At 41.8% G+C, this 25,190-nt stretch overlaps 1 protein-coding gene across 3 annotated transcripts in view; it reads left to right on the top strand.

Annotated features, from left to right (window-relative positions):
- Positions 1 to 6,941: 6,941 nt before the first annotated feature.
- COL12A1 (collagen type XII alpha 1 chain) overlaps positions 6,942 to 25,190 on the top strand; it is a 116,029-nt gene continuing 97,780 nt past the window's right edge. For all 3 annotated transcript variants that reach the window (XM_053664059.1, XM_053664063.1, XM_053664067.1), the window contains exons 1-8: positions 6,942 to 7,307; positions 10,329 to 10,442; positions 16,907 to 17,023; positions 19,016 to 19,159; positions 19,607 to 19,666; positions 21,859 to 22,122; positions 22,299 to 22,463; positions 23,126 to 23,299. In XM_053664059.1, the coding sequence (XP_053520034.1) occupies positions 10,370 to 10,442; positions 16,907 to 17,023; positions 19,016 to 19,159; positions 19,607 to 19,666; positions 21,859 to 22,122; positions 22,299 to 22,463; positions 23,126 to 23,299 (997 nt within the window). In that variant the 5' untranslated portion in view covers positions 6,942 to 7,307; positions 10,329 to 10,369. The remainder of the gene's footprint in view (positions 7,308 to 10,328; positions 10,443 to 16,906; positions 17,024 to 19,015; positions 19,160 to 19,606; positions 19,667 to 21,858; positions 22,123 to 22,298; positions 22,464 to 23,125; positions 23,300 to 25,190) is intronic.

Here is a 25,190-nt window from a genome sequence, read left to right as displayed (position 1 = left end):
ATTATGCTGAGTGAAATAAACCAGGTGGTGAAAGGCAAATACCATATGATCTCACCTTTAACAGGAAGCTAAACAACAATACAAACAAGCAAGCAAAATATAACCAAAGACACTGTAATAGAGAACAGGCTGACAGGGACCAGAGGGGACAGGGGAGAGAATTTTGGGAAAAGGGAAAGGATTTACAGGAACAAGTATAAAGGACACATGGACAAGAACTAAGGGGGGTGGAAATGGGAGGGAGGTGGGGAGCACTGGGGGGGTGGGCTGGGATGGGAGTAAAACAGTACTGTTGTTCAAGTACAGAAAACTGTACTTGAACAATAAATAAATAAATAAATAAATAAATAAATAAATAAAATTACCATTTATGATAAAAAAGATACATCTCTCAAAAAAAATCTGTATTTGAATGAGACACTTTTAATTTTATTAATATAATAGATTACCAATAAACTTTATTAGAGGAAAAAAGCCCAAAGATTTTGATCATATAATAAGGCATGTTCTAAAGACATTTTGGTATACTCCCTTAAAACTGGCTTGCCTGCCCACTTCCCCAACGTTCCCCACGGAATCATCGTTCCTTCATTCATCACTTGGCCCCATCCCCTTAAGATGTTGCCCCCTTCTTACCTCCCAAAGTCGTCTTCTGGCCTTCATGCCACTAGCACCCAGGCCCCCTGTGCCCCTGCCTGGGCTCTGGCACTGCCCCTGCCGGTGTCCTCGTTGTTGGCTGTCCTCCCAGCAGGCTGCTGGGAGCTTAATTGCCATATTAGGCTACTTCTACAAGATCAAAAAATGTATTCATTCAGTCAGTAAGCATTGATTTTACTATAGTGAAAAGACCATGGACATAGATGGCAGAGAGCTCTGAATTCAGATCCTGATTCCAAACTTACCAGCTAACCACTTTTCTGATCCTCAATTACTTATCTAAAATTATTTTTTTCTTTTTCAAATTTTATTTTTATTGTTCAAGTAAAGTTGTGAAATTAAATTTTATGGATTGAGGTATGTAAAATGTCATATATAGCATCTGGAATACATTCTGTAAATTATATTTAGAGTATTAAATTCCAAAAATTCAGCCACCTCTAAGTTCCACAACTATTCCAATTGTGTTCACAAACTTTCTGCTAAAACAGCTCTGCTTTATTTATTGCCCAAGACATTTCCTGTCCTCTGCTATTTTTTTTAACTTGTCATTTTGAATTTTGGACTTAGCTTGCCCACTCCCAGTCCTTTCGTCTTCCTCCTCTAGAAATTCTTCAGGAACCACTTTGACACAGAGTGCATTCTCCTTCCCATGAACTCCCAACAATTCTCATTGTTGGAAGACATTTCTCCATGGGTGTCTTATGTTTCTGCAGGTCATTGGGCAGACACTTGCTGCTTTTGTCTCAGATGCTCTCTTACGGTGTCTGTATACTAGCAGCCTTGGGAAAGAGAGATAATTTCTCCGTCCACAGCAAAGGGCAAGTCTGTTTACTGTCCCTATAACAAAGATAATGTTTCCTTTCAGGGCAAAAGTCAAGCAGACTTACTGTCCTTATAAAAGACTTGGGTTCCCCAAGCTGAGATTTCGTTCCTGTAATGCAGCTCACTGTGTATGCAAGGGTCACTGGGCCCTCTTTTCATCACCCCATGAGAACTGGGGAACTGGCCCAAATAGTGATTCTCGGACCACTGGTGTTGCTGTGAGTAATACAGGCCTATGTTTCCGGTCCCTGTATTTTCTGCCAGCATCCAGGAAGTAGCATGTTAATTTACTAGCTTGCAAGTAGGATAAAATATCAAACCCCTCACAGTTCTTGACAACTATTATTATTCGGTTGTTATAGCTTCTGAATATATTTTTATAACAATCTCCTCTTCCCTCTCTTTGTTCTTGTCATTGGTTTGTGGTGAGATTGGTTTATAGAGACATTGTTTTATGGAAAAGTTTCCCCCATGAAATGTTCTGAATGTCGCACTGAGCTGCCTGCTTCCTGTGTGGTCATTCACACGGTTTCTCCGCACCATCTATTTCCCGTGTTATTTTTCAAGTTGGTCACACCATCTCTACACTTTTAAATAATTTGACTTTTGCTTATGTTTACTTCTGGTCACTGTTACTACATTTAAATTTCTATGGGCAGGCAGTCTTCTAATTTGCCTTAAAAAACCTTCCCACCTTTTTTTAGGGAACATCATGCCGAGAGAAACAGCATTTGCTGAGTGAATGCTCAAGGAAAAAATGATTTAACAAGTCTGACCAGACAATGTGCATCCTTTCCCCACCAGAGGGTGCACTCCACACTGGATTTAGGGTTACACAGTCTGCCTTGGATACCTGGATGCCGGTGCTCAATAAAGGTAGCTGAATTAATTAGTTAGTGTGTGAAAATACATTGTCAAGTGGAGCCTTGGTCTGGTTACACCTCATTTGACACAGGAGCTCCAACTGAGAACAACGAAACCCTTATTCATAGTTTCTATGACTATGATTTCATCATTACCGCATTTCAGTCTACTACGTACTAAGTCTGAAGGCCAAGACCACATCTTGAAAAATGAATTCCTAAGAGTTTTCACGTTTTCCACCAACCTGAAAGTGTATGTCAGTGTACACATACTGACTGTTGATACACAGGGCAGTGGCCCGACTAGAAATTCTGGACCTTGTGCTACTTGATAGTTCCAGAATAAATAGATTTCAAATCCCTTGTGGTGGTAAGGATGACTTAGAGAGTATTGAATCTTACAGAAATGAAGAAAAAAATGGCAGAGGGCTACTTTCTTAGCTCTTATGTGAATTTATTTCCTTTTGTCTTTTACACTTTGCTCAAGGAAGTCAGAACTAACAGAATACTCCGCTCCTAGCAGCAACTGCCTTTCATTAAATCTAAGTAGTTTATCCTAAGAAGATATTTTATTTAGATGCAATGTTTTTAAAAGCTTCATAGCTTTCCATGCAACCACAACGTCTGAGGTCACACAAGATCTGAGCCAGCTCCCTTGTGCAGTAGGGTAAATGTTATACTTTTACAGTTTTCTGCCACAAGTTGATCACACTCTGACAGGAGAGGTTGTTTCAGCACAGGTGAGGAGGTCAGGGTGAAGCATTCACAAAGCCTATGGGTGTCACCAAAACAGTCCTTTCTGAAGAATCAGGATCAGTTAAGAAGGCAGAGGAAGTGCAGTGCACCCCTCTTCCTTCCTCAGAGATGGCCTGGCGTCTGGATTCCTCAGCTTTGCCACTGCAGAGAGGGTAGTCGTCTATTGCTCCTCACTGTTAATGTTAAACCATTTTGAAGGTATAAGTGCTTGTGAGATTTAAGTGGGCCACGTGAAGCCACTTCAGGTGGCTCATGTGAGGGCAAGGCCTCAATTATCTTCGTATCTGTTGCTTTGAGCTTGGCACTGTACAGGCACATAAAAGGTGACCTTTACATGTGTTTTACTTGCCTAGCCCACAGGGTCCTAAAGGAGAGGAATCGGATGCAGTGTTTCTGGCTCTTGCTGGTCACTGCCTCCCCACCTGAGAAATAGTGCAGATGGAGCACTGTCTCCTCTCCTTACATGGTAATCTCAAAGGGATTGTGAGGGCTTTTGTCACTTCCCCTACAGCCCAGGTGCAGCCCAAAGTGCCGGGCAGACAGTGCGCATTCATCTCAGGTTTCTCTTTCCCTCCCCACAAAGTAAATCAGCAAGAACATACACACAAGGGAAACACTCTCATCTGTCGCTAGGAAGCGTGGCTAAATTAACCCCAAGCAAATCAATGAGGAAGCCACTCTTGCCTTTTCTATTAGAAGGTGAGGGCCCTGCTGTAAACTAAACTTCCAGAAATTAGCACCTCTTCCTCTGTCTGCCTCTGACCAGAACTTCGCAGCAACCCTGGGGAAAGAATTTCTAAAGGGGATTAGTTAACAGGCACAAGGAAAGTTTATGCCATCTTCTCATTGGTTGTTCTGTCCTGTCGCCTCTGTCAGTGCTGGGAATCAGATGGATGACACACTTAAAAAACTCACAATTTAACTTCCAGGCTGTAACTTTGGCCTCCGACGTCAGGGCTTACTCTGACCGAGAGATGGCGCTGTCAGACAAGAAATCTAAAGCTCCAGAACCGCCGGGAACCCTGGAGTCGAAGGGAGAAGAGGTGGGAGTAGTAGCTAGGGAGAGTGAGGGGGACAAGTCGCCGGTTCTAACCTCGCGAGTAAAGAGCCACGGAAAGCAGCCAAACTGAATAAATGCAAACAGCTCTGCCTCAGTCGATAAATAATAATAATAATAATAATTTTTTCAAACATTAACGGATTCCAAAGGGTATTAAGAACTGAACGCACTACTGATGGGCACTGGGCGAATGGTTTCCACATTTTTGACACGTTTTGTCTGTTTACCAGACTGGATGTTGAGAGTAAGGGCTCCCGGAAGATAAACAGAGCAGACGTCATGCTGGAAGGCCCCTCAGGCGCCCCTTGGGATGCACTGGAGTTGAACCTTGCGCCCACCCCAGGAATGGATGTGTTCGGATTAGCTTGTGGATGTGAGTCTGTGTACTCCCCGTCCTGGGTGTCCCCTCCTTCCTTCTCCTCTCGTCCTACTCTGGAAACTGCGTAGGAATCCTTTTCCTGAGGCCAAAGAGCGTTTGCAGCCAGTGGTTTATATCACCTACATTCCTTTGCAGCAACTATTTTCAAATGCATTAAATCTACGAATGTGAGCGAGAATGCCTTTAGCAAGGGAGGATGGCAGCGCAGGTCCCCAGCACTTGGCTTAGTTGGAGAGCAGCACAAAGTGCGTGCTCTCGGGAGCAGAAGCCTCCTCCATCCAGTTTGCTCGGCCTCAGTTCGAGGAAGCCACCCTTGGCTCCACGGAGGGTGACTGCACCTTTTCGGCTGATACATTTGCAGTTCTCAGTCAAATTAACAGCAGGAAACTCATTTTAAACCAAAAATATAAACACCCAGAGTGTACACTCTTCCCTAGTCAAGAATCTCGACAAAACAAAAAAAATTTTTTTTAAGTGCAAAAAGAGAAAAGCACGCGCGCGCGCGCACACACAGACACACACACACACACACACACACACACACACACACACACACACAGACACACACCCGACCTCGGCTAAATGCATGGGCTGATGTGTTGTCCTTTTCCAGACCGGGGGTGGGAGGTGGGAATTGTGTCCCAGGGGCGTCCCTGGTCGTTCCAGGCCGCGGTGCCTGCCAGGACGTTAGCGGGTGCAGCGGGGCATTACTGGATGCCAAGAAGGCGGCTACCAGTCCTCTGCTCTGTCCCGGAGGCTGCCACCCACCCTCAAGCGTCTGTGAGAGGGGAGTAAGGTGAGGGTGCGGGTGTAGAGCTGGCGGTGATGCGGAGGTGGGCTCCGCACAGTCTGGGACAGGAGTTCATTGCTACTGCAGCGATGACCGCGCGCTGTGCTCTGCACCCCGGGCGCGTTCGAGCTGGGGGTGTGTGTGCCAGACACCCGGGTTGTGAGAGTTTAAAGGGAAAGAGACTGTGCTGTGTGCGTGTGGGCTCTTTGTGCGAGCTGCCCAGTTGGACTTCGAGTGGGCCGTGTGTAGTCGGGGAATGTGCAAAGGTGGCGAGTTCCATTTACCCCCATTCCAATCCCTGGCTTTTCTGGCTTTGCCTGGAGGCAGCCTATACGTGGGATGGAGTGCAGGGGGTCGCCCAGCAAGTTTTTGTCATTTAAAAGCAAGTTCGGAGATTATCGTGCTTGATGAAAGGAGGGCCAAATTAGCAGACGTCAGATCAAATGGGAAGAGAGGTTTACTTTGGCCACTAGACCTCCGCTTTATTGCAGGCGGTTAATTCCAGGGACGCCGCTCCCGCGTTCCTCTTGGCGCCACCTCCTGCATCCCCGGTGGCTCAACCTTGCAGGGGTAACCCCTGGGCCTCGAGGCCAAAAGGCACAAGGTTTGCGCTGAGCGCACAGACGTGTGTAATCTGAACCTCTGCTGAAGCGCTTTTCAGATGCCAGAGTGCAAGCGCCCCGTGCTTCCTCCCGTGCGTCTAGTACAATTTGGCAACCCCGATTGCCAGGCTTCCTGCTCAGAGCCAAGGGGTGGAGTGGAGCGGGGAGGAGGCGCCGAAAAGAGGAGATGCTTCTGGCGGAATGTCAGCCCCACATTTGGCCTCCATCTCCCCATCAGTGGGGGGAAACTTACTCCCCCTCTTTGCCTGGACCCCATTGGGTTTCAAGGGTAAATTTTGGTCCACACCCTTGTCTTGGGCCCGGGTGAGAACTTTGTACAATGTATAAAACTTGTTCCTGAGCGACTTCCTATTACAAGGACCCCTAGGTTTCAAGGCAGTGGTCGCCCTCTCTCTTGGCGCCCGTACTAAGAATCTCAGTTCCGTCCCAAAGCATCAGGGGAGAGAGTCGCGACTGGGAAAGCCGTCCCATCGATGAGCCCCGCGCGCGAGGCTGTCCGGGTTTCCAGTCGCCCCTGCGAGATCGAAAAAGACAAGAGGGCGAGCTGCGTGCACAGACAGTTAGTTAATGGAAACCCTGTAAAACAGGCTTCAAGTGCACCCTGGACGAAGGGGAAGGAAGGTGTAGGCAGTGATGATTAGGGATGGGAGCTGGGATGGGACGGGGTCGCTCACACATTCTTACTGTTATGAAAATGAAAGCCCCGACTGTTCCTCCCATTGTCCTTAACTTAGAAAAATGAATTCAGTAGGGGAAATCGCACGGATGGGGAAACCCAAGCTCCCAGCCAGCCCCAAGCGGAGGAGTGCGCGGCTTCCCTTGGCAGTGAACCCGGCCGCGGCTGTCCCCCTCCCCGCCCCCTCCCTCCCCCGCTCCCCGGCGGGGCGCTGCTACTACCGCGACCGCCACCTCACGCCGAAGGAATGCTGGAAGTATGCACACGTTCCCAAAAGTAGACCTCCTTCACCGCCGGAGGAGCATACATCACCCCGTGGCAGCCGTCCACCTTCCCAGGCGTTTCGTAACCGAGTAAACTGAGAGCTGGGAACAGCCCTCTATTAAGTAGCCCGCGGCGCGGAGCCTCTTCCCACTCGACGAAGGCGAGCCGCCCAGTTGCGTCCGCGCGCCGGCAGCTGCGGTCCCGGCCCTCTCCTCCGTCCCGCCGCTCCAGCCGCTCTTCCCGGGATCCTCCTCCTCCTCCTCCTCCTCAGGGTGGCCCGGCTGCTGCTCAAGTCCCAGCAGCTGCCAGGTGCTCGAGGACCCCGCGCCAGTTGTCGGGGCGCGCGGGGGTCGCACCGAGCTCAGTGGGCTCCGACGTCGCAGAGCCGCCGCCGCCTGGATCGTAGCCTAGCAGGTCGGTGCGGCTTCCATCCCGTTTCCCTCTCCCCATCCCTCCCGAGGGTAGATAACCAGGCAAACTTGCTTCTAGCCTGGTGCTCGCTCCGCCCTAAGCCATTCAGGATCCCGGGCGAGGACCGTTTGGACTTGGAAGTGTGGAGGTGTGCCCGAGTTTTGCCAGGTATATTGGGGTTTTGGGATTCATTCGTGTCTTTGAGGGAGAAAGAATAATAGCTTTTCTTAAGAGCTGATGCAGGCGGCCGTGTGTGCAGAAAGCAGCCCGTTCACTGTGCCCGTTTGTTAGAGGAATCGAGTCTAGGGATGCTGTCGGTCTCAGTGAAGGACGCTCCGGCGCGTGTGGCCACCGGTGCTTCACTGTGTCGCGGCTGCAGCTTTGCCGGGGGCGCCGTCCTGCAGCCCCGGCGCAGGGAAGGTATTTTGGTGACGCACGGGGTGGAATTCTTTGGAGGGCCGCTGAGTGCTCTGCAGCTCGTCGAGGCCGCGCGGGTGTGTGTGGCATCTTGAGACAGATTCCTGGTCGAGTGTTCTGGCTCGTGCCTCTGCTTTTCAAAGCATCCGAGATGGCGGGTTAGTCTAGTTCTAGGGAACTGAATTTTGGCTGGATTTCCTTAGCTTCTGGAGAAAGCTCCCTCTCCCGACCTCCTCCCGAGTGCACTGGTGAAGGCCCTACTCGGGGTCGGGGGCACCTCTTAGGTAGTTTCCATCCCAAATCCCAGAGAATGTAGGGATAGGAGAGCGTGGACGCCAGGTTCGTTTAGGGATGAAAGACCTGCAGCCAGGAAGCAGAACAAGACTTGAAACCCAGCATCCTCAGGGACCCTGTGATGACCGTCGGGGCTTTCCAGTGCCCCCTGCACCTCACCTCAGCCTGGACCTTCTAAAGTTCGCTGGTTCGCTGAGGGTAGGAGGGGGCGAGAGAGACGATGAGCGCTAAACTCGCCCTTCGCTAACCAAAGTCAAGGTCGGGGTCGGTAGAGGAGGTAGGTAGATGGGTGTCAAGCAAAGGACTTAGAGGCACCCCCGTGAGTTTGGGGGGAGGTGTAATTCCCTTTTAAACTGTAAATTAAGGAATTGGCCTCTTCCAACGGGGTGGGAAGGGGGCAAGTTGGCAGGAGGAGACTTATCCCTTAAGACTAACCCCCTTCCCCCAGCAACTGACTCATTTTCATTCATGAAGGTGAAGTGAGGAAATCCTCGCTGCCACGTAGGGGCAGCTGTTTTCAGACATTTATGTCTGAGATTGCTCAATGAAGTTTTGCTAAGCATTCAGATGAACGTTTGGCTAAAAGGAGATAAAACTTGAAAAAGAAAAAAAAAAAAAACATTAAGACGGAATTCTCTGCTGGCTGGCTGAACTCAGTGTATGTTCAGATACCCGGCCGCAACATGATTCATTCTTGCCACTGAATCTGGCAGCCGATAGGTGGCGGTCCAGACCCAGGCAAAAGCGCCTCCGCTACCAGGCTTTTTTATTTTTTTTTTCCTTTCCTGGAGACTAGCGGTTTTAAAAAAATATCTGCACAACCTTTTCGGTGAGCAGATCGTCAGCGTTTAACTTTTCGCGAGCACGACTGCCAACTGAGTTGGAAATTATTATAGCAAAGTAAAGGCCAGATTACGGGAACAATGGGCCAGTCTCACTTCTTGCTTTTCGCTGATGTAGAAGAGGGTTAGAAATGTCAAACAGTTGTTAATTAGGAAGAAAGAAATTGCTAGAGCCCTTGGATCTCCAGGGCAGCGCCAAAATTTTAATTTTGGCTTCATAAAAAAGAGCTCAGGGCAAATTTGGCACGCCTGCTTACCAGACATTTAAAATGCAATTTACACTCAGGCCGAGGAAAGCTGCCCTAACACATCGTGCCAATAATTTGGAAAGACCTGGTTGGAGCTTGTAAGGTTCTTTTCTCAAAGAGGGCTAGACCTTTGGCTCATTTTCGGATTCCCAAGCATGACTCTGTTTTTCGGGAGGCCTAGTCTGTTGACTTACAATAATTTATGTACCCTGGAGTCAACTCTTTTTATATTTTACCTCTTGGCACCTTCCCACTTCATTGCTAGCAGCTTTTGTCTCTGGATTGGACCTTAGAATGTTTTAGAAAATTCCCTTCTGCCCACATGGATTAAGCACCTACTATGTGCTAGGAACCACAAAAGATAAATAAGGCTCTTTGTCTTTCAGGAATTAAAAATTTAGTTACAGTCAGGAAAAATCAGAATGGGACATATATTCTTCTCTGGAGCACATATATCTGTAACCTTCTGGGATAAGTGAAAAGTTAAGTAAAAGGATAATTACTGAACATTGTCATAAAAATATCTTTGGGAAACAGACAAGAAAGTGTTGTCTCTTCTATTGCTTGTCCCCTTTTTATTATGTATTTTAGAGTTGTTTTTTTCCCCCTAATTCTGGGTAAAGGATTTATCAGATGTGAGGACAACACAGCTAGCAGGAGCGTCAGGTTTCAGCTGGGCCTTACATATTTCTGTATAATCCATTTCAGACCTAAAGAGCTGCATATTTGTAGGCAGAGCAAAATGAAGAAAAAAGAGTAAAAGAGGTTTATTATACTTTTCCAAATTACCCCCAGACCACTAAAGTACAGTTACCTAAAGAGTTCAGCAGCTAGGAAAAAGTGGCCGGCCAAATAAAATCCCCAGCTGGAAGAGACATTTAGTTGAGTCAGAGATAAAATGACCTCTGAATTAGCCATCACCCAGGCAGGATGAAGTCATGTGGGGCCTGGTAAATCCTTCACCCTGGATGCTAAGCAAGATCAGCCTCCAGGAAAACAGGACCCACTTTAAACTTGAACTCTCTCTTAGTGCCATGATTAAACTGCTGTAGATGAACTTGACTTCCACTGCTCCATAATAAGCCCATTATATGCTGGGCTTGGCCCTGTTGATTATTAAGGCAGATATGCTAGGGCACTGGCCCAGGGCCTGGCTCCAGTTCTGACCCGGTTCCAGGCCTGCTCAGGCCCGGTTCTGATGCGGCCACTGCTTCCTCCCGCAGATCCCTTCATGTGGCTGTGACTTCGCTGGCCCAGGCCAAACATGAGGACCAGGCTTCCCACAGCGCTTGCCATCCTGGGCGGGGCCCTGCTCCTGTCCTTCACTAAGGCAGAAGGTAAAAGACTCTTCCTTCCCCTCCCCCAGTGACAATGTCGAATTATAGAAAAGGAAAAAGAAGGGAATCTTCCTTCTGCGCTCCCTCTGTTTCCTCGCACTTCCTCTTTTCTCTAGGGGTTTCTCTCCTTCAGAGAAACTCCCCCTTCTACTGAGGTTTGTCCGTTTCCCAGCTCTCCGGTCCAGCTCTTTCGTATTCTGCTTAATCCGTTCCGTACAGTGCTGTGTGGTCGGTCTCCTTGCGCTTGTCTCTGCGGTGTGCTGTCCACACTGCCACCTACCCTGCTGCCTTCAAGAGGACCTGCTGTCCGGGAAGGGGCCACGGCTGCTGCCACCTCTACAAAGAAGACACCTGCGGGTGCTACCCAGGAACCCTGGTGCGCCGGCGGGCTCGCTCGCTCCAGGAGCTGGTAACCACCTGGCTTGGGGCTGCGACCTCCGTGAGGACACACAATAAAAGACTCCAACAGCGCGGGCTCTGCGCGTCTGTGTGTTTTGTGGGGAGCTCAGTCGGACAGGCGGACGAAGCAGACGAATAAGGTAGAAGCCAATAAGGCCCAGGGAATAGGTGGCAGGTAGATCCGTGACCCGTGGTTTGTTCGCAGGGTCCAAAGTTGCTGCTGTTTCTGTTTGGTCCGTGGGATTCGGAGGGCGGTGGCCCCGGCTCAGCCCCCGGCTCAGATAGGTTGGGTCTGGGCCAAAGTTCCCAACTCCAGAAGCGAGCGGGCTCCAGACCAGACGCACCTGTTCCCCCCTCCCCCCTCCCCCCACCATCCTTCCAGCATCAGACCTGAGTGCGGAGTGGTTAGGGGCTAGGAGGTGGGTAGGCCTGACCCCCCTGGAAAACGAAGGACTTTGGATAGATTTACAACCTAACTTCTTTTTCTGGTGTGTCCTTCATGCCGTAATTTCTCAGTATTTGCTAAACACACCATTTCTATATATTAACCAAATGGGGGCTTCTGTATGCCCTCATTTATCATTGGAGAGCTGACAAACTAGATGTTTTGTTCTGCAAAGTAATGGAGTGATACCATAAAAAACATCTTAATTTTTTTTTCAATAAAGAAATGCCCTTGGTGGAGTTAAGGGAAAAAAAGAAATACTTCTCCGTGGGACAGTTGTGGGAGTTCCGGGGCGGCTTCTGCTTTTTCAGAGGTCGTGGGAAAGTAGAGGCGTCTCATGGCAACACTGAGATTTCCAAAAAACTTCCTACTGTGTTGGATTTTCTACTTTAGGATTGCAGGTACAAAAAAAATCCAGATTGAGGAATACAGAGAGTTTCCAAAATGCATGGCATGGTTAAAAAAGTGACAGGAACTTGCTGGCTTCTCTTATCTGATGAATATTTTTGTGAATGGGGAGGCTTTTCAGAGTGGCCTTTGTGAAGTAATGTTCAGAAGAGGTTGCCTTTTATGCTTCTTTCTGTGTCATTGTTAGGAAGGAATTTTATTTGAGCAACCCTGGAAGCCCTGCTAAAGATATTTTTAGATAATTCGCTGAAGTGGCCTAGTTACTGCTCATTAAGAAAATAGTTATTTGAAAATCGGAAAGACTTGAGAATTCTTAGGAAAAGAATTGGGTTGGAAATGATGTAAGTGGAAAAAAATCAATTCTGAATTGGATAATGGCTGGTTAGCCAAGTGCAGTTAAAAAGAACACTTTAGTGTGTCTATTACTGATTATTTCCATATTTCTCACATGTTGTCTTTTTAATTTGTATTTATTTCCACATGGTATCGCTCTTCCTTTTGCTTCATAAGCTGTGTCTTTTCTGGTCTCTAATCCCCTCACATCCACATTTAATAATTAAATTTTCATAGGATTCATTTCTTGGACTTTATTCCCCAGTTTGGAACTGTCATATATTGTGAGCCACCAATGAAAGCCACACATGTACTTAAAGTTTTTTGGTTGTCACATTCAAAAAGGGAAAAGAAACAGGAGATCCTAATTCTTAATAATATATTTAATGCAGTGTATCCTAATAATATCACCATATCATTTCAGCATGTAATCAATATATAAGTTATTAGTGAAATACTTCACATTTTTTGTGCTAATCACTGAAGTTAAGTGTCCATTTTACACCTGCAGTACATTTCATTGTGGAGTGTCCCCCGTTCGAGTGCTTGGTAGCCACACCTGGCAGGCAGCCCCTGTACTGGACAGCACATCCTCTGTGTTAACTTCAACCACTGGTCCCAGAGCCTGGGAGGGCAAACTTTGTGGCCAAGGCCTTTCTGGGGATAGTGAGCTGGACACAAAAGTTCTTTGAAATATGTCTATTGGGGACATTTCAAAATTCTAATTCACATGCCTGTTCCCTGCTATGTCAATTTAATTTTAGTTCTAAAGTAGCCATAGTTATTTTTCTTTCCCTTTTGCAGTTCATACTTGCACTCTTGTATTCCTAGCATTTTTCCAACAAATGTCTGTTAACTTAATATTTTTATATGCTGAAAACCCAATACTTTTTTGACATTATTTTTAAAAGTTTGGCATTCACTGTTGGCATTTCTCTTTTTTAGTAAGTGGTCTTGTCTTTGTCCTGTTTTTCTTCTACCTTCTTATACAAGGGACTTTATTTTCCCCAAGCACATTAGTTTGTCCTATAGAAATAAGGGTGAGAGTGATTTTTTTTGCCTTTAGAATTTGTAATTTTTAGGAGCAACAAAGACTTTATTAACCTTGTCGCTTTCTCAGTGCTCTGAGTGACCTAGAGTTGTCAAATAAAATGAACAATTGCATATCATCAGTTCATCAGGGAGTTGAGGCTATATGCTTTATTACCCTGTGTTTAGGTTAAAAGGCTAATTAATATTTATTTCTATAATTCTATGTCAAACTTATATCAGAAATTTCAGATAGAAGAGAGCTCATAGATCATCTACTCTAATTCTCTTCTCTTCCACCTGAGAAAATGAGGAGCAGAGAGGCTGAATGATTCTGTAAACTAACATGGTTACCCAGGGACAGGGCTTAAACAGACAAGACCCGGGTCTTCCAGGCCTGATGTGGTGCTGATCTGCCCATACTGTGCCTCCTTCTTGTTCAAAAATTGGTCAACACCGTCAGTTTAATGGGGGAACACATTGTATAATGTGTGCAAATGATTCATCATTTGTCTGAAGTATTAAGTTTTCAACTGGTTATTTTTGGAGTCTTAGAAATACAGATGAAATTAACATCTATATTATGGCAAAGTTTATTAAATTTATACTAGCTTTGGATGGAAAATTTAAACTAATGCCTTTTGAATATAGTAAAATCACTCTCTGCACACTTCTAAAGTTATTTACCATTAGGGTAGCATTATTTTTAGTGTTATTTTCCCAAAGATTAGACTACAATTCTTACCAGTTTATCAAGGTTGTATTTTTATAGTATGTTCTCAGTTTTTCTTTATCTTTAACACATTTTATATACTTATCAAAGCTTATCAGACTATTCTCCTGTCACCTGTTCATCTTTCCACCCATCCATCCATCTCTGCACAGTTTATACATTCTTGGATGTTTCTTCCTTTTGAGTGCCATTATGTAAGAATTTTGTTTCTTAACATTTATATGTCAGGGTAGACACTTTAGTTTTAAAATCAATCGAACAAGTGTGTACAGATAGCATTTGCCAAATGCTATCTGTATCTGATTTGGAGATATCTAAGTATCATATATTTATTATTGAACAGGCATCAAATACCGTGTTTTTATAGAGTAGAGAGAAATATATATATGTATATTAATAGTTAACTAAGTGTAAATACTGTTTTTATGTTTTTAAGTTAATTTTTATTGTACTTTTTCCCATTACCATTTAGTCCCCTTATACCCTCTCCCCCTTGCATTCCCCACACTGCTGTCCATGTCCATGGGTCCTTTCTTTTACTCAAATATTTCTGATTCTTTCTGTTTAAGTCAGTATCTAAGGAAATGGTATATGCTGAGTCACACCAAGGGATCAAAGTTTTGCTGTTTACTCACTGTGGTAACCCCTCTGAATTTCACCGACCCATCTATTAAACTGGGATATGAACCCCTCTGAATTTCACTGACCCATCTATGAACACCTGCTATACTGGATTGTTATGAGGAGAAAAAAGAAACAATTGTAAAGTGGTTTAGGAACACAGAATGCTGCTTGTGATGATGTAAGGGCAGTTGTGAGTTATTTTTATGGAAAAGAAAACAATTTCAAAATTATTGAAAATATATTTTGCATTGATTCAAATTGGTGGCAGTCCATACTCACACCCATTTTGCTATCTTTTCTTTTCACGAAACAAACCAAAAATGTGTGAACTGCATGGCAATCCTGAAAGGTTTTGCGTGTGATAAATGGGGAGGAAGGAAGGCAGAGTGGGTTGTCTGTTGTACACACGCCGGTCGGCCGTTCTTTCCTGCTTTCGATTCCCAAGTACCGCATCTGAGTTTCTGTGCACACGTTCAATTCCTCTGAAATGTTAAAGACTTTTCCCAACAGTCAATTTTTCAGTTTTTCTGGAATCCTGGTCATTTGGAAACCAACAAGGTGGGCCGCTGCTGCCCTCCAGCAGTTTTAACCTAATGTCTGCCGCTTCAGGTCAATTTCCTTACAAGGTTGGTGGTACTGTTTTTCCATGTACTGGTTTTTTTAAAGCATGCTCAGGCCAGTTGTGTCTGCCTTTGCATTAAATTTGTCCTGAGCCATTGCTACTGGAACAATATTTTATAATGATATTCTTAATAGCCATTTTCCTATTAACATTTGTTGCATGCTTGTTATACTAAGTGATGATGACAGCTGAACCTTGCAGTGTGGTCAGACAGCAGAATGTTGAATAATTAAACCATGCATGTAGATTAATAGTCTAATCTCACTGCCTGTGTATGGATAGTAGGAAAATAACATTCGTTCCATTACTAGCATATCCAATAAAAATAAAAAGCCATCTCCTGCAATTGTGAGCAGCAGTGTGTTAAAGCAAATGTTTGCTTTATTTTATTTCCATTTAAACATATTAATATTACATAAATCCCTAACCCCAGTTAAATTCTATGACCCATGTCTCAAAGCTACGGCTGTATTTCAATTGACCTCTGTGAAAACCTACAAAGAGATTTTAATCTCTGAAAAATTCTGACTCACAAGGAATTAAACACTGTCAGACTTAAACACTTTAAGAAGACTGCGGCTGAAAGTCTTCTTCCTTTGTTGACCCGCTTCCAGAGCAATAATTTGTAATGCACTGACCATGCACTGACAGTGAGTCAGTCCAATGCTGCATGATGAGGCATGAACATTGCAGGGAGGATATCATTATAAAATATTTCTGAAACGTCTTTGTGTAATGATTATTGTACATGGAGGCTTTTGTTCATTGTGGGAAACTAAAAACAAGTCAACATTTTATTGACACGTGCATGATGCTGTACGGTTTTGTATGTAAACTCTCTCTGTACTTTCCAGTTATTCCTTTCATTGACTTCTCCAAGTTTTTATGCACAGTCATGTCTCCAGATTGCTGATTCTTCTTCGCTGTTTTCTTTAAGTTCTGTAAATAAATGTCCATAAATATACATTGATGTTGTCTTTCCATAATTAACCATTGTTTTGTAGAGGACCATACTGGCATTTTAACTTAAAATGCCATTTCTAGTATGGAGTATACCTGCTGCAAAGGAAAAGAACAGTGTTGGTTTACACCTTGCAAACATACAGCAATAGGTGTAAACAGGTGGAATATTCATTTTATAAACAGCTGTACATTACTCTATACATTTATAAATTATGAACATCTCTTATTATTTGAATATTTGTTTATATGACTATGAATATACATTATATGTATACATTTTTGTGAAACATAGCAGTGCTAAATTTCCCATGATTATTTCTTTTCATTAAAATACAGTTTCATCTCTGCCACAGATTGAGATTTACCCAACAAAAATTAATAGCAAGACTTCAATGCAGAGAATGAACCAAAAACATCATTGATTCTTTTCCACATAATGGAAAAAAAAAGTATTATGTCAATGTTCTAAATGAACTATGATTGTAAGCAGGTTGTGATATGGCATGCTTATTCCAAATGCACTCAGCATGTATTGAAATTCTTTTAATTGTTCTGTGAATTGTTTGCATACGTGATTATTACATGTGATCTCATTGTACTTGTATGTACTTGTATCCAGATATGTTTCTATTATGCTTGATTTTGCTGGCCATTCTTGGATGACCTAGCAACTCAAGAATCAAAAGTGTTTTGTGCTGTCTTCTATAATATGTATACTCTGTGATGTTTTGTCATATCTTGTCAGCTTTTAATTTTATTCTTATCCAACAAGATATCTTTTATATTTGTTGGAAACAAATTTATGCAAAGACAATTTAGTAAGCTTTGCTCAACACAATTCTTATTAACTAAATTGACCATTTTCTGAAATTGGAAAGTGTGACTGATATCAACTCTCTTTTTTGCAGTTGACCCACCTTCAGACTTGAATTTTAAAATTATAGATGAAAATACTGTTCACATGTCATGGGCGAGACCAACTGATCCAATCGTGGGCTACAGAATAACAGTGGACCCTACAACAGGTAAGTTTTGCTCTTAGGAGCACCAAAGATGGTACAATCCACTCTTCTCCCCACCTTTCATTTTGTATAAGGAATCTGATATTTAGAAAGCCTGAGAGATTTAGCCGGTGCCACCAGATATTTGGTGGGATTCAAGTCTCCAGATTTTCAGCATAGTACCCACTGTCGTATTTTTATAGTGTTGAGGTTGATTAACATGGTTTGCTGTTAAGCTGTTATTAAAAATGGACTTTTTTGGTACCTGATCAGATATTGCTGGTAATATTTGATTTTTTCACTTCTTGATAATCTTCTTGAATTACTAATATTTCCAGCATGTAAAGTATCGAGTGATGAAGTGAGTTGTTATACTTTGCCCAGTGTCTTACACACTTCAGTACTCAGGAAACATTTTTTTCTGGGATAATGGCAAGCTACTATGATGAAAGATACTTTAGTTATGTAGATTCTGTAGATCCCAGGCTATGATTCTGAAAAAAATTGCTCTGATTGCTCTTAAGAGCAATATTTAATGTTTATTATATTGCCCAAGTGTGGAGAACCAATCTCTGCTGATTAACTTTAGTTCTGACATGTAATGGGAAAATAATCATTTCCACTCACACTGACCGAGTGGTTGGAAGAAGACTTGATAGGCTGGCGGTAGAGATGAATTACATCAGCGTAACTTATCACCAGCGCTATGTTTACTTACGGCTTTTAAAGATACCCACGCTTTAAATCACTGATTTACTAGGGAATGGGGAAACTACTTTTAAAATATGATCTGAGGACATAAAAAAGGGTCAAAATTTACTTTTTCTTCCCTGGCTGGTGTGGCTAAGTGTCCTGAACACTGGCCTAAAAAACGAAGGGTTACCAGTTTGATTCCCAGTCAGGGCACATGCCTGGGTTGTGGGCCAGGTTCCCAGTGAGGGGCACATGAGAGGCAACCACATACTGATGTTTCTCTCCCTCTGTTTTTCTCTCCCTGGTCCTCTCTCTAAATATTAGTAAATAAAATCTTTAAAAAACTTTTTTTAATTTGCTTTTTCTTGTTTGAATAATTTCTCTCCAATATGTTTGCAGTCAGTGAATTCATTCATTCAAAGGAGAAAAACAGTTGAAAGGGATCTATTCAGTTTCCAGATGTTGTAAACCACTGACTCCTATATTCCCCAAGCTAGTACAGGGACCACCCGGCACAGCAGGGCCCTGGTATCTTGGGGGCCCTGGTTGGTTCTGCAATGTTTTACATATAATCCAGGAGCATTTCTCAGAGTCCTATTACATCTGTTACCTTTTTGGATTATTTGTATTTCAATGAAAATTTAATCTAATTAAAAATCTTAACAAGCACTTAGTCCTTAGAAACTATTGTGTTTCATGATTAATCTGAAATTTAACACAAACTAGAGGGAAGTATATAAATTATTGATAGGTAAGTAAACATCAGGTACCCTGTGCCTGGAAACATTTGCTACTGAGTTGATGTGGAGGCGTGTGGCCGCCCAGTAAGGTGTGCACCTGTTTGGGTGTGGAAGCTCTTTGCTTCCACACTGACTGTTTCCCAGTAAAGGTTAATAGTAGCCTATGGGGTTAATTTCCCTAGAGCTGATTTTCTCTGCTCTCCTCCAATGCATAATTTAATATTAAAATTATTTCCTACTTTATATCTCATTTATAAAAAATTTGTTATTTATTATTCGTCTTCCAAAACAATAAGAGATTTTTGGTTTGCTATTCTGGTGTATCTTTTATCTAGAGGAATCCTTGAGTCTTCAAACAAATATTGAATATCCTCATAACAAGTAAAGGCAATGCTAGTCTATTCATTGAATTTCTAGAATTCAAGGTTTTGGTTATGAAGGACAGAAAAACACAATGTTTGGATCTTCTGAGAACTAGTATATATTGAATTGTTCAGATTTTGAGTGTATGTGGGAATTACATCCTATTGTATTGTACATAACAAGTTTTGTTACATTCATATTTTCCTTTCTATATTTCCAGATGGGCCCACTAAAGAATTCACCCTGGCAGCTAGTACCACTGAAACTTTACTGTCAGACCTTATACCTGAAATAGAGTATGTGGTGACAATCACTTCATATGACGAAGTAGAAGAAAGTGTACCAGTTATAGGCCAACTCACAAGTAAGCACACATATAAAGTACTTTTATTCTTTTAGTTCATTTTGCAGAAGATTTCTCCAGCTTTCACATTTAATTTGTTACCTTGCAGAGTTCATTTATATCAGCATTAACTATTCTTCTTAGAACAGTCATTTTTATGATCCTAGTTATTACTGGATGTGAATAATTCATTCCTGATTTATAACCCTGGCCTCTGGAATCATCAGGAATGTTATGAATGAAAACTATTAAAAACATTACAGTTTGCCAGGCAACAACATTAATGTCTTTTTGAAATATAGCTAAAACTCACTAAAAATAATTTTGTTGCAAGTAAATGCATATTTGGCTGTATTCTATTAACAGCTAGTCATGGACCATACATTTGAATGACAATGCATTTATTTTATTTTTAGGAAGTATTTGTATGGGTTCATTTCCTTCTGTAATAATCAGGCTTTGACTCAGTTCAAACAGGTGGTCCGACGAAGCCAGGGGAGAAGAAACCTGGAAAAACAGAGGCACAAAGTAAGTATTTCCTTTAATATTTTTGCTTACATTTGTAAAAGTCATGAGGGTAACATGAAGATGTTTCAGCCCTGGATGGTGTGGCTCAATAGACTGTGAACTGAAATTTCACTGGTTTGATTCCCAGTCCGGGCTCATGCCTGGGTTGCGCGAACCAGGTCCCCAGTTGGGACTGTGTGAAAAGCAACCAAAGTTTCTCTCACACATTGATGTTTCTCTCCCTCTCTTTCTCTCTCGGTTTCCCTCTCTCTAAAAATAAATCAATAAAATCTTTAAAAAAAGATATTTCAAATATATACATAGTCTGGTGGTGCTTCTTTGTTATTTTCTATAAGCTTTATCTAGAAGTACAATGTAATAGTAATGTATGACTAAGCAGTTACAATATCTGTGTTTTGACTTTCTGGCCAATTTTTCACTCTGTTTACTAAGTATTATTTTTACTAGAAATGCTTTGAATTTGTGGGTGTCCAAATTTTCCTGCAGGATTTTGGCAGTAGGTGAAAAATAAGCCTCATCACTGGACTTAAGTCATATCTCAAAGACGAACTGATAGAAATAGGTGGTAGCTTAGGGATGGATGAGAAATATGAGGCTGGAACAGAAGGAAGATGCTCCCACAGTGTTACAAGCAATTCGGTTGCCATGAAAATGTGTATTTCCAGGTCTGTGTATATCTTATGTTCCTATCTAAGGTATTTACATGACCTTGGTTGATGGCAGTTGTAGCCTTTTCCAGAACCTCATAAGACATAATTGGTAAGTGGGTACATTTGTAATCAAATGAAAGCAACTTTATTTACTCTAGGTTTTGCATTTTCTAGCCTCCTTTTGCCTTATACTGCTTTGTCTGATTTACTAGGATAGACCCTTAAGGGGTTTCTTGGACTCTAATTTTATTACCTTGAAGAAGTTGGATTTATGACCTAGGATGACAATAAAAAGATTGTGAACACAAAGCATCCGGAATTTTTCAATATCTGGAATTTTTCATTCTGGATCACTGTTTATCATTCTTTCTGATGTCTAATAAACCAAAATGAAATATGCAGTTACAATGATAATATTTTTCCTAAACCACCAATATTTATCTTAGATCAAAGCATTATGACAAATATTGACTTTTCAATATACTTAAATTGGCCCATTAAATAGCATGCAAAAAATTTTGGGGCATGTAACTTTTATTTTGTTTGCAAAAATTTCCAGGACCCTTTCCTCCTCTTACCAGGCAAATACTTTATTATTATTATTATTATTATTATTATTATTATTATTATTATCATCATCATCATCATCATCATCATCCACCGACCACAAGGACAAAAACATTTTCAGAAAAATTCACTCAGTGTTGCCTTACAAATATAAATTTTCATGAAAACCAACCTGTTGTCCTGACCACAGAGAGTTGTAAAAGCAAGTCATTGCATTTTAGTAATTTAAGGATACCATGTGCATTTTTACTTTGCCTTTTAAATTAAAATGTTTTTCCCCCCTCTTTGTTTAGTAGAAGTAGGTTTTTGTCATCAAATTGAAATATATTGATAATTAAGACAACAAGATATTCTGGCTATCTTACATCATATTTGTGCTTGTTTTTACTTTGTTAGAATTCATTAATCCTCTAGACTAATCACTGCAAACTTTAGACAAGTATATTGAAAAATGAAGGAGAACGTTAACAAATTTGCTCATTTCTTCAGCTCAGCCGAATTTGCTTGAATGGTACAGCATTTGCTTTGTATTTGTTTATTGCTGAATACCAAGAGGTAAAAACACTGCTTACATTTCCTTTTTACCTCTCCCAGATACTTCATATAATTTTTACTTGGAGAAAAGAGGACTGAGGATACAATCCATAAAAATAGGTTGAGAGCATGAATACTTGGGTCACATGCTCTTGGAAAGTAGGCCGTACATCTATTTCTCTTCTTGCATGTCTTACTTAGAAATTTAAAGACTGTGGTTTCATAAATGCATTTTCATGAAGACACTGAAACTGTTTCCATAGACGCTAATAAAATTTTATATTGTTCTGTGCGTGCCAGTTGTGGGTGAAGACCGATGAATATGTTCTAATGATCAAAATGATTTAAGGAGCCAATATTTTTGCAGTGTTAGTTTGTCTTCCTTCAGTGACAGGTAAATTTAATAATGCATCATTTAAAAATATCTCAAATGTATTTCAGAATGCTCTGTCAGTGCCTGGACTGATTTAGTGTTCCTTGTGGATGGCTCATGGAGTGTGGGAAGAAATAATTTCAAGTACATTTTAGACTTTATTGTGGCTCTTGTGTCTGCTTTTGACATTGGGGAAGAGAAGACAAGGGTTGGAGTCATTCAGTACAGCTCTGATACCAGGACGGAATTTAACTTAAACCAGTACTACCAAAGGGATGAGCTTCTTGCTGCAATTAAAAAAATCCCATACAAAGGTGGCAACACAATGACAGGTACGTTTTACAAATTGTGTTGTTGTTGAAAATAAAAGAAAAATCCCATTTGTGAAAGAAAGGAAGCATTGCACAAGTATCATATGTTAAATAATTTTGAGATTAATCAAAGCTTTTGACTTTGGCAAAATTGTGTAATGCAGGGTGAATGAATGTAATACTTCTTTTCATTTCAGGGGATGCCATTGATTACTTAATTAAAAATACTTTCACGGAATCTGCCGGAGCAAGAACTGGCTTTCCTAAAGTGGCAATTATTATTACGGACGGCAAATCCCAGGATGAAGTGGAGGTTCCGGCGAGAGAGCTTCGCAGTATTGGTGTTGAAATTTTCTCTTTGGGTAGGTCAAGTTTTGTTGTTTTTATTTTAGAACTTTTCAATACTTAATGCTTAGGAACGAAGAGTTGACTTCTCAGGGAAGGATGCTGTTAAAAGTGTTACTGCATTGCGTAGTGTAGTATTAAGCCACATCATCCTTCAGTAAAAATTCGGCTTGTCTGTTTCTCTCAGGTAACTCCCTCAGCATATGCATTAAGTGCGGGGGTATTCACCTTCTTTGCCAGCCTTCTGCTCTTCAAAGAATGCTGGGCCAGTGATTCTAATAAAGATCCTCCTTGTATTATCATTAAGTGTTTTTTATATTTCCTACGTTGTGTAATACTTGAAGAATTCAGAGGGCTCCATCCAGCTCATTTAGACTCTGGAAGAGGAAAGTATTATCTTTACAGATGGCAGGGACAAATGATGGTGTGGTCAGCAGGAGGGTCCAGTCTGTTTTCCTGACCATTTGTTTTCATCTTTGGCTGGCGGCTTTAGGTGAAATTATAAAATGCCTTTGTCATTTGAACAGCTACACTTTCATTATGAAGCAAAGCAATTCTGGTTTCTTACTAAATAAGGATTTGAAAATGTCTTCCCTTGTGAAAGACTGAGAAAATGAAGATCTTCCCCAGGTCAGCACCCTTCTCATTTTTACTAAATCCTCTTCATTTTGTTTTTAAGGCATTAAAGCTGCAGATGCAAAAGAACTCAAACAGATTGCCTCCACACCTTCACTAAACCATGTTTTCAACGTGGCCAACTTTGATGCTATTGTGGATATTCAGAACGAGATCATCTCCCAGGTGTGCTCAGGTGTGGATGAGCAACTCGGTGAATTGGTTAGTGGAGAGGAAGGTGAGTGGACCGTTGTATGTTCCGTGTGCTAGCCCTCTCCATTATTTGATAGCATCTGTAGCTTTACAGGTGTCCAGGAGGAGATGCACTCACTCACCTACATCCTGCAGTGATTCTCCGTGTCCTCAACTCGTATAGTTTGTTAGTTACGCAGCTTATTGACATCATTTGTACTGTTTCTTTCCTTCTCAGTGGAACATTAAATGATAAAATATTTCTATTATTGTAAAGCTCTTAAAAATCTTTTTTGGACAAGTTTGACTTGTTTTTCTTCTCTAAGATCATTTTGTACATATTGAGGGTCCATAATTATGCAATTCAGGTTTAATTATCTTACACTCTGATTGAAACATTGACAATTTGGGGAAGACACTAATTTTAGCATTCTGCAATGTAAATACTAGCAGCAGTGTTTTATTAAATGGGGAAGGAAATGAGTTTTCCATCATCATATTCTGCATCATGTTTTCAAAGCCTTAAGAATTTCAAAATCAGTCATTCTGATCCTTTTATAGCTGGAAAATATTTTCATTTTTATACATTATTGCTTCTGAATATATGGAAGAAAGAGATGATATTTCATAGCCATCCTTTCAGGTGTTAAAAAGTCACAATTTCCATAATTGTTCCCCTATTAGCCTGAGAACTGACAAGTGATTAGAGATGAGTTTGAAATAGCTACATCTTTAGTTACATAAACTTTTAATCTCCAAATCCCAAGTATTTTGGCAGTGTACATTGGCTGTAACTCTTTCTGAGCTCCTTCTCATTACTTCATGGGCTCTGAATCTTTTTCTTTGCTTTAACTGCCTAATGTCTGACTTTTTTGATTGGTGTTAGTACAAAATCCATCCTCCAACCCATTTTTCTCTAGTAAACCTCTCTTCACTTAATCTTTGAAGCATCCTAACTCCCCTTCCACTTCACTGGGATGCACATACCGGGGAGGCCAGACTTCTGTTCTACCGCTGTTGCTGTTCCCCCGTTCGGGGTGCAGGCTGTATGTAACTCAGGTGCTGTTCTCCGTCTTCTGTCCTTGCTGGCGTTTGCCTGCAACTTCTATTCCCTGTGCGGTCTCTGAATTGCTCGAGTTTTGGCCAGCCTTCTGGCTGGCACATTCATCGCTTCTGTCCCACAATCTCTTTCTTCTTCAGACACCATACTTTTACACGTACTATCTGATTGCCTTTTTGAGGAGATGGTGAGTCACCTTGGATTTGTTTATCATCTACTTCTTGCAGGCTGATGTAACAATTAGAATTATATCTTCTGGGAAGTTGATTTCATGGACAAATGTGAAATGTTGAAGATTTGGTCTGAAATATCTTAAAGTACTTTATGTTTTGGTTTAAGTACGTGGCTGTGTTCTACATTGAGTAAGGATAGAAATTTTTTAGATTTCAGTATTTGTTAGCATGTATGTTGTAAACCGCTGTTTCACCACCTCTTGTTGGTGGCATTATGAACATTGTTGAACTATTATTTTTACCTTGAAGTAAGTGGAAATGAAACTGCCTAAAATGATAGAAACCTGTCATTTTGGACTTGGTGAACTCTTTACCTTTCTTGAAATACTATAAAGTATCTTTTTAAATATTATATTTTTATCTTATAATAATACCAAAGAGGAAAAATTTCTGAAGAATTAAGTCATTGATTTAACAAATATCATCAATACTGAGAATAAAGACAATGAGTAAATGGAAATCTTGGTCCCAGGGAAGGATCAGGCATAAGATATCTTATCATTAATTTCTTCCAAGAGTTTTCTTTTTTCTCTACACATCCTAGCTTCCTGGCTAAAAATCTGGCACCAATTCTCTCTTGATTTGCTGGGTACAGGTAGACATGGAAGGCTGGGGTTGGGTAATGCTTCTGGATACATTTGTGA

Source organism: Artibeus jamaicensis, unplaced genomic scaffold (genome assembly GCF_021234435.1).
Source record: "Artibeus jamaicensis isolate MK-2021 breed Jamaican fruit bat unplaced genomic scaffold, CSHL_Jam_final contig_1127, whole genome shotgun sequence".
Taxonomy (NCBI): Eukaryota; Metazoa; Chordata; class Mammalia; order Chiroptera; family Phyllostomidae; genus Artibeus; species Artibeus jamaicensis.
The sequence above is the reverse complement of the archived record's forward strand: the minus strand, read 5'-3'. Positions and strand labels throughout refer to the sequence as shown.